Raw genomic sequence first — 15,002 nt, 5'->3', positions numbered from 1 at the left:
ACCTCAGGTCGTCTTTCCACTACAACACGGATGGCCACCCCCACCACACATACAAGCGGGTGAAATGCCCATGGTGTGAGTTAACCCCCCAGGAATGGAGGGGAAAAAAAGAGTGGAGCTGCGGCCATGTGCCCCCAAACTCACAGACACTGCTTTGATGGGGGCAGTGGGAAGGTTATCGGGGACCTGTGTGTCTAGTGGCCCCTCCCTGTTACTCAATCGAACCCGGGGCCCTGGGAAGCCTCCCCATCCCTCACACCTGTCACCCCACCTGGGGTAGGAGCAAACATTCACCAATCTTAAGCGATCTTCAGCCGGCCAAGGAAGGAAGCCAAACATCGCTATCTGACTGAGGAGGGTGAAAGGTCACTCTGATCACACGGCACGCCTAAATACCCTGTAATTTCTCAACTAAACCTAAACTAAAAATATCTCATTACTTAAATAAGACTAAAACTAAATTCCACTTGTGTCAAAAAACTAAATCAATCAAAATATACTGTCAAACTGAACACTGCAATTGAGCACATGTATATCTGTATATGGCAACATATGTCAGTGGGGGAGGTGGGGGTCAGTGCCGGGACATCAGGACCCAATTCTGTTAGACCGAGAACCCAACATGAAGGAACGTGTCCATTCAACTGCAGCTGTGCTCAGAACAAGCTTCCTCACACCTAGACAGGGCCACCCAAACACTATCCCTAACCCTCCACTCTTCCTCACCCCTAGGCAGGGCCACCCAAACACTATCCCTAACCCTCCACGCTTCCTCACACCTAGACAGGGCCACCCAAACACTATCCCTAACCCTCCACTCTTCCTCACCCCTAGGCAGGGCCACCCAAACACTATCCCTAACCCTCCACTCTTCCTCACGCCCAGGCAGGGCCACCCAAACACTATCCCTAACCCTCCACTCTTCCTCACCCCTAGGCAGGGCCACCCAAACACTATCCCTAACCCTCCACGCTTCCTCACACCTAGACAGGGCCACCCAAACACTATCCCTAACCCTCCACTCTTCCTCACCCCTAGACAGGGCCACCCAAACACTATCCCTAACCCTCCACTCTTCCTTACCCCTAGGCAGGGCCACCCAAACACTATCCCTAACCCTCCACTCTTCCTCACACCTAGACAGGGCCACCCAAACACTATCCCTAACCCTCCACTCTTCCTCACCCCTAGGCAGGGCCACCCAAACACTATCCCTAACCCTCCACTCTTCCTCACACCTAGACAGGGCCACCCAAACACTATCCCTAACCCTCCACTCTTCCTCACCCCTAGACAGGGCCACCCAAACACTATCCCTAACCCTCCACTCTTCCTCACCCCTAGAGAGGGCCACCCAAACACTATCCCTAACCCTCCACGCTTCCTCACGCCTAGACAGGGCCACCCAAACACTATCCCTAACCCTCCACTCTTCCTCACACCTAGGCAGGGCCACCCAAACACTATCCCTAACCCTCCACGCTTCCTCACGCCTAGACAGGGCCACCCAAACACTATCCCTAACCCTCCACACTTCCTCACACCTAGGCAGGGCCACCCAAACACTATCCCTAACCCTCCACTCTTCCTCACACCTAAGCAGGGCCACCCAAACACTATCCCTAACCCTCCACTCTTCCTCACACCTAGACAGGGCCACCCAAACACTATCCCTAACCCTCCATGTTTCCACACGCTAAGCAGGGCCACCCAAAAAGCTGCCAGGAGTGATGACACTACCATTACTTAGTCATATTGTTTTCTCGCAGTTTACAGCCTGGACCTGAATGTTCCAGATGCAGATATGAAGTTCCTCCAGTCTTGGGTAGCTAAGTGAAGCCCCTGTTCCCCCACAGTGATTTTGTGAGAGCACGTCTTCACAGCCAGCCAATCCTTTTGTGTTTGGAAGTGCACAAATGCCTTTCTGTGTCTTTGTTGTTGGGGACCAGAGGGCAGAGGCAAGCCCAGGGGTACGACCTGCCCCCCCGCCCAGCCCCCTTCCTAGATGACCTCTGTGTCCTTGATGTCCCCCCATCCTGCTACTGTTGCCGTCGGGTACGGTCACATCTAAGGGTTTGGTCTGGCCAGTCTGCCCCCGCCCCCCAACCTTCATCAGCTCCGTCCCAAAGACCAGGCAACATGGGTGAGTCTCTTAACTTGGGGCTCAATAACCGTGTGGGACGGCAGTGAAGAGGCAAGCTGACAGGGGGTGAGCGGCACTCCTCCACAAAGCCGGGGGCTCATATCACCACCCCTTCCAGGTGTATTAGGGGAAGTCTGTGTGTGTGACAGAGAGCAAAACGAAAACAGGCAGACGAAAGACAGAAAGAAATGAAGAAACAGACAGACAAGCAAGTGCAACAGACGCAAACAAAAATAGATAAAACATGCAAGTACAACAAAGAAAAACAATAATACAGACAAAGACACACATCATACAAGCAAACGCAACAATAACACAAAGAAAAAAGGAGGAGCATGAAGACCCCTCCCCCCCATTATGAGTGAGTTCCTATTCTGCCAGGTCATACATTAAAATGAACATCAAAGTTTAAGGTTTGGAATGAGACTCTGAAATATGTGTGAGGCTGCGATGATCACACTGCCACACAAAACAGCAAGGTACTGTACCATACTATACTATACTATACTATACTACACTATACTATACTACCGAATGGTACAGAGAGCACACTAGGTAGCATAACACTGCCAGGCATATTCCCTCATTAAATATATTTTACATTTACATTTTTCTTTTTATGTCCAAGTTGTCGTACGCTGCATAGACTGCAAGTTGTGGACAATCTGTACAACCGAACTCCAATCATACAAAGTTGAGCTGGGAAATATGACCTCAAATCAATATCATGACGTACTGAATATTTTACCTTGATTACGATGATATTTTTTTTTTTGCCTTCATATTTCACTGGCAAGATTTGTACTGTAAAGAGGCTAAACTATTAAAGCTGGGATATTTTTTCTAACAAAAGACTATATTTTTATGATTTTTAAATAATGTCAGGAAACATTTATGGCTATTCACTGAATATTTCAAACAACCAAAATCAAAGCACTAATCGCTTGAAATGAATCTTATGAAAAAGGTCACATTTTAGTTTTAACGTAAAAAGTTCCCTAAAAAAGCAGAAAATATTTTGCATTTCCTGTAAACAAACTTGCAAACAAAATTTACCAACTAAATTACAATGGAAGCCGTTTATAGTGATTACGTCTGATCGCTATAATCGGTTTTTCTCCTTTTTCTTTGTTTCGGGCAGATTTCCATCTAATTTGTGTATTTATTACATGCATATATTTACTGAATTTTATTCGTTCAACATTCAGTACAGCTGTTTCCGACGCTTTTCAAACGACAGTACTGCACAAACGACATCACTGAACTGTGCATAATTCAAATACGCTATAACACAGTACATGCTGTACAATACTGAACATAAAATAAAGCCGCTGTATCTCATTGGCTCGTTTTTGACAGTCCATCGTAAATTTTGATTAGTCCGTTTTCGTAATGGAGAGAAAATGACTTTCTTTTCCTGCCATGTTTTCTGCGCACGCAGCATTAGCCTCAGCTAGCTAGCAGACGAGTTACAGCAAGTCAAAGTAGGCAAGTAAAAAAAAAGTAGTAAAATTATAGTGATTACATTTTTTTCTCTATGTTATGTATAAAAAAATCCAACACTTTGAGTGGGCTACTTGATTATTATAAGCAAATTATACTTGACTACTATAAGCAAATTATACTTGATTACTATAAGCAAATTATACTTGATTACTATAACCAAATTAAACAGTATTTGTACAGGAATGATTCTGTCCCAAGCTTTTTGATCCATATTCTCCTGTATATTGATCCTGTATATTAAACATTGTTAGTGGTGAAACCAATTGGTGGTATTATCTTTGGTGGCTGAAACTGTTTGTTCGCGCTGTTTGACCTCTTGTTAGGTGCTGTCTGCACTAAAGTCACAATGTGTCCAAACCACGGACACGGCTGGTTATGTTTGGTACAAGCTACTGGAGGTACTCAGTCGACTCGATGTTTGAGTTCGTGTTGCTTCCATGTTGCAGACGTCATGTGACAGCAGACGCCGTCGTTTGTTTTTAAGTATTAACAGGAAAGGAAAAGAAAAACAAATGAACTGACACGGGCAAGATTACGTCGATTAGAGGTTCTGAATGTCAGTTTTGATTAATTGCCCAGCCATAATACAAATACTCACGTAAAACACAAACATACAGCTAAATAACAATCACACAAAGAAACAAAAAGACATACAACCTAAAATAAAAAAGCAACAAAAACATACAACCAAACAATAATCATTCAAACAAACAAAAAAACACAAACCCACAACCAAATAATGAAACACACAGTGGGGTTAGGGTTAGGGCGTGCTCACACTCCAGTGCGACACTGACGGGTTAGGGTTAGGGAGTGCTCACACTCCACTGCGACACTGACGGGTTAGGGTTAGGGCGTGCTCACACTCCAGTGCGACACTGACGGGTTAGGGTTAGGGAGTGCTCACACTCCAGTGCGACACTGACGGGTTAGGGTTAGGGCATGCTCACACTCCAGAGCGACACTGATGGGTTAGGGTTAGGGCGTGCTCATACTCCAGTGTGACACTGACGGGTTAGGGCGTTCCCACACTCCAGTGCGACACTGACGGGTTAGGGTTAAGGCGTGCCCACACTCCAGTGTGACACTGACGGATTAGGGTTAGGGTTAAGGCGCGCCCACACTCCAGTGTGACACTGACGGATGCAGCTGTTCAGACAGGGATGCTGTTACTGTTCACCTGAGACCTTTATGGTGCATTGCAGAGCGGCTCGGGAGACGTACCTGATCTGGCCCCTGACCAGCGGGCGGTTCTTTGTTCGGTTCATATTGGAGTCAAATGGCACCTCGAAGTACTGTGGATGGGAGGGGGGGGTCAGAATGGAGACGCATAATACATGGACATAAACATGCACACAGACACACACACACTCCATCCATCCATCCATCCATCCATCCATCCATCCATCCATCCATCCATCCATCCATCCATCCGCAGATCCTGGTCAGGCCCAAGGGGGCGGAGTGCCACATGCTGCACCGACACGCCCAGGGTCTAAAACACAAACACATGGGGCAGGTTACTGCGCCGACCGGAAGGCATGAGGCTGATGAGGAAACCAGGCGAATCGACCCGGCCCAGATACATCAGAGCCCACTCCTGGTGAAATATGGCGAGCATAAAACAACTAATAAACAGATACTACGCAGCCCCCCCCATCTCCATGTTTAAAATCGCTCATGTGGCTGAAATGCACTTCCAGGACCCCATATTTAGGGACCATCGGGAAGTGGTCAGACCGCGGGATGCCTGTAGATCACGGCACTAACTATGACAGCCACCCCCCCCATCCCAAAAGGCCATTTGCATGACGAGCCCCTGTTTTAGCGTGAGCCTGCAACAATAGGGTGGGCCCCAACACTCAGACGCCCCCCCCCCAGAAAGACAAGACTATTTCATTGGAATGACCGGCTGTGGAGACTGTGTCTTGGGGGTAAGGATAGGCAGGCTCTCCCTACGGAAGAAGTACGTTCAGTTCAAGTTGCGGTTACACCCCGACAGCCACAACCCACCCCCCAGCCACCAGACCCCCCCCCCCCCCCGACGTCTGTTTCCCATCAGCCCCCAGCCCAACTCAAGCTCCCCCTAAACCTACCCTGAGCTGAAAGAGAGTACCACCGGCCTGTCGGGTGTTTCCAAGTCTACCTGTTCCTTAGCAGCATTTTCTTCCATTTGCCCTGTTCTCTATCGGTGGGGGCAGAGCTATTACTGCCCCCCGCCCCATTTTAGGAGGACACGCGGCCTGAAGCTGCTGTCTCACAATGCCATGGCAGGCCGGCTGCTAGACACCCCAGGTGACAAAATTTCCAGGTACAAAACGGCAGCAAAGTAATGGACCATGGAAGCATCTGAGGAACCAGGAGGAGGACGAGGAGGTAAGGAGGAGGAGGTTCACTGATGACAGCACGTTGCTGCACCCACCATGCGACAGACCTCCCCAGGGATGAGAACCTGAGCGCAGCCATGCAGCGGGTCATACCTCAACCCCACACGAGTCCAAATGGAACAGTGTGAGTTTTTCCCAGTCGCTGGAGAGTCAATCCTTCCACCAACCACCGAATTTCCCTGTAAGTTAGGAACTAGGATCCAGTAAAAATATCACTGGCTCATAAAAGTCAGACTGTAAGACTCGTTAAGTGGATTTTCCTTTCACCTGAAAATGGGACCAAACGTAAGAAAGTTCGCGGCTGAACTTGGGACGGCCGCCTGCTCAGAAACCGGGCCTGCGGGGAGTGGTTAGCCGGGGCGGCGGCAGAGAAGGCCGGCCCTTTGATTAGACCGCTGACGCCTCCAGGCAACGACCTTCCAGATGGAGAGAGCGGAAGCTGCGGGGGGGGGGGGGGGGGGGGGCAGAGGGCAGGGGAGGCACAGAACAACCTCTGTACCAAGCGGCATTCAGTGAGTACAGGCCCGGGAGAGCAATGCGGGCACATGGCTGGGGAGGCGCCCCCTAGTGGCCAGTGGGAGTGGTACTGCTGACATCACCCAAACCTGCGGAACCCGAGCCCCGGAGAGAGGGCTGACTCTAAAGGAAAGGTGGTGTCTTATGGGGAAGCACATACAGCTTCATAAAGACCTGGGAAAACATGGGAATCTACACTCACAAAATTCAGCAGGTGAGGAAGCCGGGTCAGATGGTACAATGGTGACGTCACTGGCCCCAAGACAGAGTCAAAGTGGGGCAAAGTCAGGTGTTCGTGCTGTTATGGCCCAATGAACGGCTCCCTTGCCCTTGTCACTGAGCTGCCACCCCCAGCCCCGATAAGCTCAAACTGGGGGAGCTGTCTACATCTAAGATGACAGGGGCGCGCTCACCATGTCAATGTCACACCATCTGAACAAAGCAAACACACAACATCTGCATCTGAATATCGACACACAGCAGCCCCCGTGCACCAAGCCATACAGTGTGAAAAGCCTCCTAAAGGGCGGCGACAGTGAGGTCTCACCCGGGACTTGGACTAATTCGCAAAGCGGACAGGAGTCAGGTAACCGGGGGGACATTTGTCAAAGCGACAGACCCTGGCACTGCATCCCGCAGCCGCATGCCTGGCACTGCATCCCGCAGCCGCATGCCTGGCACTGCATCCCGCAGCCGCATGCCTGGCACTGCATCCCACAGCCGCATGCCAGCCAGCCTCCTCTCAGCTCCACGCCGAGGGAATCGCCATGTCGTTTCGGTGATGGGAAGCCTGCCCTCCAGATCACGGCGCCAGGCACCGCTTGTTAAACTGCGAACAAGGAGCGGGCGCCGGGTGCAATTTAATAAGCTGAATGCTCGTTAATTCGTCGTCTCAGAAGCAGGAAGTGGAGGCGAGGAGGTGCGGGCACGTGCATCGCAGGCGGCCTGGTCGGCACACTCGCTCGGGCTTCTGCCTGCCTGCGCGGAACAGCTGCTCCTGGGACAGGAAGTGACCCGGCCAGAGCGCTCACAGGCATAAACGGACGACAGGGGGCCTTGAATCACAGCCCTGCAGAACCAGCATCTGGAGCTTCCAACACAAACATCTAATCGCTCACACTCAGGGAGTGCACCCCCCCCCCCCCGCCACCATAAACAAACATTCCTGCTTGTTAACACCACTGCTTCTCTCCTCAGGCCGCCCCAAACCGTGGGGACGTGGCAGAAGCGCGTAAGGTCCAGCACCGGGCTCTCCGGCGTGACCTCGCCCCCCAAACCGCGCCGGGCTGCCAAAACGGGAACATTTATCTCACACTATTTATAGCCATGGGAAGCTATAGTGGCTGCAGGACGCAGTGCACAGATACGACAGCCCGTCACTGCTACATACAGGGTGTGAGGGCCCATCACCATCCAGTTTTTCCAAGCACTGCGCTAGTATGACCACATTCACGAAGGACGGCGGTACTCATGCCCTGTGCTGCCTTCTCGGTAGCCAATAAACTGCTTCACAGACAATCAAATAATACATTCAGGAGGTTATCGAAGACATAAAAACAGCGATGGCTTCAAGGTCTTCTTCCATGTTTATCATCTCTGCTTGTAACCCTGGTTAACAAGAACGACAGACCTGCTCTGATCTCCTGATCACTTCCCTAAGACCTATGAATCATAACAAGAAGAGCAAAGACCTTGATTGGCTCACCATGCTCCCCTTTTGATGGAGCCATGAACAGGCTGTGGCAGACGTTTAACTGGCCAGTTAGCTGAGCGCACATATCATGGCCTCAGCTACAGTACCATGGCCCAGTAATTTAACTGGAAAAGACTTAACCTGCGCTAAGCTCCTCACACTACAGTGATCCTTAGGCCCCTCGGTTACCACGCCAAAGACCATGCGATCAAGGGTGGCAGCCTTCTTTGTAAACATTGTCAAGGAGAGGTCTCTACGACACACAGTATGTCGGATAGGAGAGTGGGACTGCATGCCATCCTACATCTGAGCACCCCCTACTGGAGGGGAGGACTCTGACCTCCTGTATTACTACACCAGTGCCTGAGCAAGATAGTAAACTGGCCTCAAAAATATTCTGTCTGCTAGCAGACAGCACGAGACACACCATGCTTCGGCAGGGCTGTCGAAAAGAGGCCAGGAACCTTATGAGAACCTTTATGGGTTAAAATCTCACAAAAGACCCGGCAGTTACACCCTTGAAGAATTTTAAAAGGCCGTATGTGTGGGTTAGAGTGTAAAATACACCATCACTGGGAAGCAAGTAATAAATCCACTGGCTTCTCTCTGCTTCCGGAACCGTCGAACGTCAGGCTAAATTTAAATCCGCTTAACTGTAACATAAACAGGCCAACGCAGCTCAGCACCCCCCCAGGTCCCAAAGCGGCACCCCCCCCCCCCCCCCCGACCTGCTGCTTCTCCTACCACGGTTCCCCATCCACATGAAACCATGCCGCTTTTGAACGTTCTGTGCCAGTGCTAGAACAGGACGGCTAGTGAGCTCACATTCCCGAGTGACCTCTGACAGAGCACAGAGGGACACGCAGTGACAGATACACACACACACACACACACACACACACACGCGCACACACACACACACACGCACGCACACGCACACGCACACACAGACGAGTCACAGAAGGCTTTGAACACGCCAGGACTCAGGTCATCAGCATCCCCTTTTAACAATGGTGCTACGATCAAGGTTTGCATTCCGTAATCAGCCGTGCTTTCATAGGGCTCGTCCCCGCGGCCGGTGGTTTGTAAACAGGAGACCTGATCTCTCACACGCAGACAGCAAAGGGCACCGTCGTCGCCCAGACTCAGCACCGGGACACTGCAGATGCCCGCTACCCATCAATGAGACAGGCCATGTACCCAGCTAGTGGAGAGCAGTCATGTGGCCAGAGGTTTCACGTCAGGAATCAGGAAGGCCTGGGAGCAACCGGCAGGACCAAGGTCATAGCAGAGGAGGGCAGCCTCAGCACGGCTAATTAGCCAGCATTTCTGATAATGAACCGAAATATGACTCCCAGCTTAGGAGACCTTGAGGAACATGAGCAGCCCAAACGATAGATGGGGAGGACAGTTGGGGGGCCCAGGGCCCAGATTATGAGCTCACAATAATCTCCAAGGTCAGGAGGTTTAACCATGATGGGGCATCCAAGAGTCTGGCTGTGCACATTCCGCCACAACACTGGGTCAGGAACAGGCCCACTAGAGTGGAGATGGAGCCGCTGGCCCCACAGAATCAGAGAGGGTTAGGGCCCCAAACGACATCCCTCTCTGTCGCCCTTGTCACGGTCTATCGGTGGCACCACTCTCACGAGCCGGTGCACCCTTCAGGCCGAACAGCCAAAACGTCTCCCCGCCCCAAACGCTCCCACGAGCACTGGGAGCTGTGCGTGCACAGCCCTCTCACATGCACATAGCTGACAGACACACAGAGCCGGAGCGGCCAGGCCGGAGATGGAGGTCAGCAGGATAAAGAGGACAGACACAACCCCACCCTGCATAAGACCTCCCCCGCCCTCCACACGGCAACACAGAAGTTAGTCAAATCACAGTCCTCTAGGGCCTGTTACTGCTGCTTTTCCTTTACCTGCGAGCCAGGTGTGAAGCCTCTGACCAATCAGAATCAGTAATTATTACACTAACTACCTGGGAGAACTGAAAACAAAACCTGGATTTGGAATCGAGGTCCAGCTTTGAAGAGCCCTGATCTAACACTTACCGGTGCATCGATCCCAAAATTTTGCCGGATATCATTAACCAATATATATTTTTGGCTAATATTACCAATAACCAGTTAACCTCTGAGATCCAGAAATCTGCAATGAAACAGATGTCCTTGACGTTAATGTCCCGTAAATATGTTCAGCAACTGTATCATATAACGCAGACAGTGAGATATCAGCAAAGTAACGTTGACTTTGAAGAGCACAGTAAGGTTCTAAGCGGTTCTCCACTGTGAAAAATGGCTGACTGTCTAATGTTCTCACCTCCGTTATTTTAGTAGTTATGTCTTTAATCTTGAATACTGACCAGCAATATCAACCAAGACATCGGACTAATGATTTTTAATTAAATCTATGCTATACTGTCCATCTGCAGCCACACTTTCACATCCGCCGGAGTAATGTCTTGGGAAGACCCCCCTACCCACACACCCACAAGTGGGGGAGCTTTTACCGAGCATGACTCACAAAGGAATGCCAACGAAAGGAAGGCACCAGTTCAGCGTCACCTGTTAGCCATCTGGGAGCGAGTCTTCTCTGCCTCGCAGAACCTCCTCCTTACCAGCAGGAAGTAGGAACTCATGCTACCCAAAACCAAATCAGGAGCATTAAACTATTAAGTGGCAGTTTAGGAAGTTTATCAAACTTATTGACCAAAAAATAAAAATAGTGAAGCATACTGCTTTTCCTGACCTTGGTGGCCTTCCACAAATCTGACCAATGTCCTCACAGCAAGGATGACGCTTCCCAGGCCACCAATTAACCCGTGACAGTACGCCAAGTGATGGTCTATCAGTGCCTGGCCCCCTCCTCCCCAGATGTACAAGGGCAGTCAGGCGTTCGATCTTAAATGACTGCTTCCTGGAGAACTCCAGAGAAGATCCAAAAGGACTGCTTTTAATCGCAGAGGCCCGGAACCGCTCTATCGTACATCACTTCCTAATGCTCAGGATGGGGTAAACAGCAGCATTCACATTGGGGAGGGGGGCGGGGGGGACTGGCAGTGTAAACAGTCAAGTCTGATATGCATATGATAAGAAAACAGCAGCCTGAGAACGAGAAGACAGCCCCCCCCCCCCTTCACCACCCAGTCCGTCCTCTCAGCTCTGGAATCCTTCTAAACCATTTATCTCAAGTCACTGGAGAGACAGCCCCCGGCCCCCAGTCCTGGGTGGCGTACATTTGTCTGAACGATGACACGCCCGCAGTGCGTCTGGGTGGGATTACACTGCCGCCGTGGGACAGGAGACAGCTGACCCGTCAGGGGACACAGTTTCCGGTGGATGTGCCCTCAGTCGTCAGTAGTAAGGAGATGGAAGAAAGGGGAACTCACTGCGCCAGCGGGGGGGGGGGGGGGGGGCTTTCAAGGCTGGGCCTGGGGTTCAGGCCTGAATCAGAGCTCTAACGCGGAGTTCGGTGCAGCCTCACGGCACCACCCGGGGGGGGGGGAGAATGTCAGGACACTAAGGCCTACAGCTCCGGTCTACCCCCACTCAAAGCCCCAGGGGAAGGGGGGCTACCCTCATCCCACTCAGCTGGCCCAGGTGAAGATGACTGGTAATTAGGCTTTTAGTATAAGGGCACCATCAAGGCAGGCAACACAGCACACAGGCTGGCATTCCTGCTGACTACCGGGGCATGTACACACACACAAGGCACAAAGGGATACACGCGCACATGTACACACACACACGCACACACACACACACACACACACACACGTACACACACACACAAGGCACAAAGGGATACACACGCACACACACACAAGGCACAAAGGGATACACACGCACATGTACACACACATGCACACACACACACACACACACACACAAGGCACAAAGGGATACACACGCACATGTACACACACACACACACACACACAAGGCACAAAGGGATACACACGCACATGTACACACACACGCACACACACACAAGGCACAAAGGGATACACACGCACACACACACAAGGCACAAAGGGATACACACGCACATGTACACACACATGCACACACACACACACACACACACACACACACACACACACAAGGCACAAAGGGATACACACGCACATGTACACACACACACGCACACACACACAAGGCACAAAGGGATACACACGCACATGAATACACACACACAGAGACACAAAGGGACCCCTGTGCCAAAAGCGAAGGGGTACAAACAGACAAGCGTCACGCGCAGCGGGGCCACGTACAGCGGTCTCACGCGCAGCGGTCTCACGCGCAGCGGTCTCACGCGCAGCGGTCTCACGCGCAGCGGTCTCACGCGCAGCGGTTATCGCAGTAGATGGAGCCACCAGCCCTGCCGAGGGGTGCATTAGGGAGACGAGCCATCAGCCTTCGTCAGTCGTTGTTTGGGGTCTTTTAATTAGGCTACAGCTTAAATATTTATATAAATATCCCCCAGGGGGGTTGAGGGCCAGGACCTTCACTCACCCCAGTGTGCCCCGTTTCGGTTTCAGGTGTGGGCTGGCTGCCCTCCCCCGTGCTATCATCCATTACAGCCCCCACCTCTGCCCCCACCCATTCATTAGAGCAACGATACAAAACACCAAGCCACAGAAAGGGTGGTGGTGGGGGCTCCATTATGCCAAGATCCCCCCCCCAGCCTTTTCATGAAGAAAGGTGCAGCCGCATGCCAAAGGTCCTCTCAGGTGACGGGGGGGGCCGAGCGACTAGCTACTTGAGCTCAGGGCATTGGCTGTCCAGTAATCGCGAGCCGAGATGGTGAGTTTTGGGGATGTCAGCCAACCAATCGGCTTTGGGGGGAGGACCGGCTTTCCTTCGCTTCACCGGGGCACCAAGCTGCAAGTCAATTAAGTGAAATGGACACGACTCAATCAGGGACAGAGCTGACAGCCCAATTAGTAACTGCAGAGAATTAGCATTAGCATGACGCGGCAGCTTGTCTGGGTCTCACCAGTAGGAGGCGCTTAGCCATCTTCTGCATTAAGAGCTCCAGTTTGACAACAGTATCAGAACAGCCTGCGTGTGAGTGAATGAGTGAGAGTGGCAGTTCTCTCGCTTCTGACCGACAACGATTTCCCTCATCTCAACCCCAGTAGTCCAACCAGGTAGATTTTCTAAAACTTGAAGAAAAACTCATAGCTCAAACCTGCAGTGAAGAGCTCAGCCAAGGAGCTCCCACAGAGCACGGGAAGAGGGAAGAAGACAGACGAGAACCTCGAACCTCGAACCGCCCAGATGGGTACCGGCTCACAACCGGCCTACAGGAAATGTTAAAAATTCCATCATTCTTCCCTTGCAAACACCAAGCCTGTAGGAAGGGCAGCAGACCCAAAGCTGCAAAAGAGGAAAAGACCATTCAGGAGAACGCAAAGAAGGTTCAGGTCTCAAACTAGCAGCAGAATGGTTCTCATTCAGTCAGCGACTAAACCCTTTACCACATTGTTTGGCATGATCCCAGAACTAGAGTTGTCTGAAGATCATTAAATACCTTCGCGTGCAATTGACTTGATTATATACAGGTATTAAACCCATTTGAAAGCAACCCCACCCCCAAGCATTACTCATCAGTACTTAAGCTGATTGAGTTATCAGGCCCCTTGCCAGCGATGAAATCTTCCCCAGCGAACATGCGTTCACGTCTGACGCTGTGACACGGCACTAACAAGCAACCAGGCAGAGAGCAGGACACGCCGTAGGACATAATGTACCGGCTTCTACAGCCAGCCGTGCAAGTCAGAAAATCCGGGCTGGAGGAAGGGGCTCCAGCGCTAACCTGCCTGCACGACGTTCCGGGTCGGCACGCAGGCGGATAAACGGCGCTGTAATCGCCATTTTGGGGAGAGCAAGTCCGTTTTAGATGAACACGGAAGAGCCGGTTGTCAAAGCTCTCCTTCGAGGGAAAAAAATATATATCAACATTATTCTTGAGGATTTTTATAGTTGTACAAAGAAAAGCAGGACAGCAGTAATAATGAGAGTCTATTCCAGAAAGATCCCAGTCCTAATCCCAGTATCACTCCTGACAGCCTCCTGGTTTTAGCAGGAAGGTTGGCAGCCACATGGAGAATCACAGGGCAGACAGAGAAGGAGAAGCATGATGTCACCCCAAGAGTCACCATGGGGTCGCCCTGAGGAGCACAATGCAGTGGTGCCGAGGACATCCCCGGGACGTCCCAAAGTCAGGAGACGAGCGCTTTCATTCCCAAGACCACGTTTTGAGAATTCCCATTCCCAGAAAATACACCCAAACACTGGGGCCCGACCTCAGTGACATCCGCCCCCCCAACTTCTTCAGCGTATGTGTTTCCACTCCTGTGCCTCCCGAAACTGGACTCAACACGGAACCCTGGACCAGAGCGTTCCTCCAGTGAGGCACTACAGACGCAGCACACACACAAAAACCACACTGGATGGCCGAACGGCACGCTGCCATCGGCGGGCTAGACGCCGTGCTCCGTGTCAGCGGTGAGCCTGGCGACCGGCACCCAGGCCACTGAGACAGTGGCACCGCGGGGGAAAAATTAATCACTTCACACGTGGTGAGGAACCAGACCAACTGGAAAGTTTACAGTGCTGCAGAGTGTTTTCAAAGTGGTTTTAACGTGTCAGCGTGTGGGATGTGAGGTGGGGTCTAGACTGAAAAAAAAATACCAGAGTAACCCAGAACCAGGGCAGTGCCACTGCTTACACACTGAACAAACATTC

The 15,002-nt window shown here is 51.4% G+C and overlaps 1 protein-coding gene and 1 long non-coding RNA gene across 12 annotated transcripts in view; both read right to left on the bottom strand.

Moving 5' to 3' along the window:
* The window catches only part of LOC125742317 (protoheme IX farnesyltransferase, mitochondrial), a 34,176-nt gene that overhangs the window by 3,893 nt on the left and 15,281 nt on the right, over positions 1–15,002 (bottom strand). The window contains 1 exon segment of the mRNA XM_049014224.1: positions 4,874–4,944. Within this exon segment, the coding sequence (XP_048870181.1) occupies positions 4,874–4,944 (71 nt within the window).
* LOC125742318 (uncharacterized) lies at positions 561–4,867 on the bottom strand. 11 transcript variants are annotated; one of them, XR_007398066.1, is made up of 4 exons: positions 1,647–4,867; positions 1,443–1,595; positions 1,137–1,289; positions 561–1,034 (listed from the first exon to the last, which is right to left on the bottom strand). It is a non-coding gene; the product is annotated as an uncharacterized LOC125742318 (long non-coding RNA). The 11 variants fall into 11 exon arrangements; XR_007398069.1 differs by having other exon boundaries at positions 561–983; XR_007398071.1 differs by having other exon boundaries at positions 561–932.

The sequence above is a fragment of the Brienomyrus brachyistius genome, chromosome 5 (assembly GCF_023856365.1).
Source record: "Brienomyrus brachyistius isolate T26 chromosome 5, BBRACH_0.4, whole genome shotgun sequence".
In the NCBI taxonomy this organism is placed as follows: domain Eukaryota; kingdom Metazoa; phylum Chordata; class Actinopteri; order Osteoglossiformes; family Mormyridae; genus Brienomyrus; species Brienomyrus brachyistius.
Note: the sequence above shows the minus strand (reverse complement) of the source record. Positions and strands in the feature narration are given on the sequence as shown.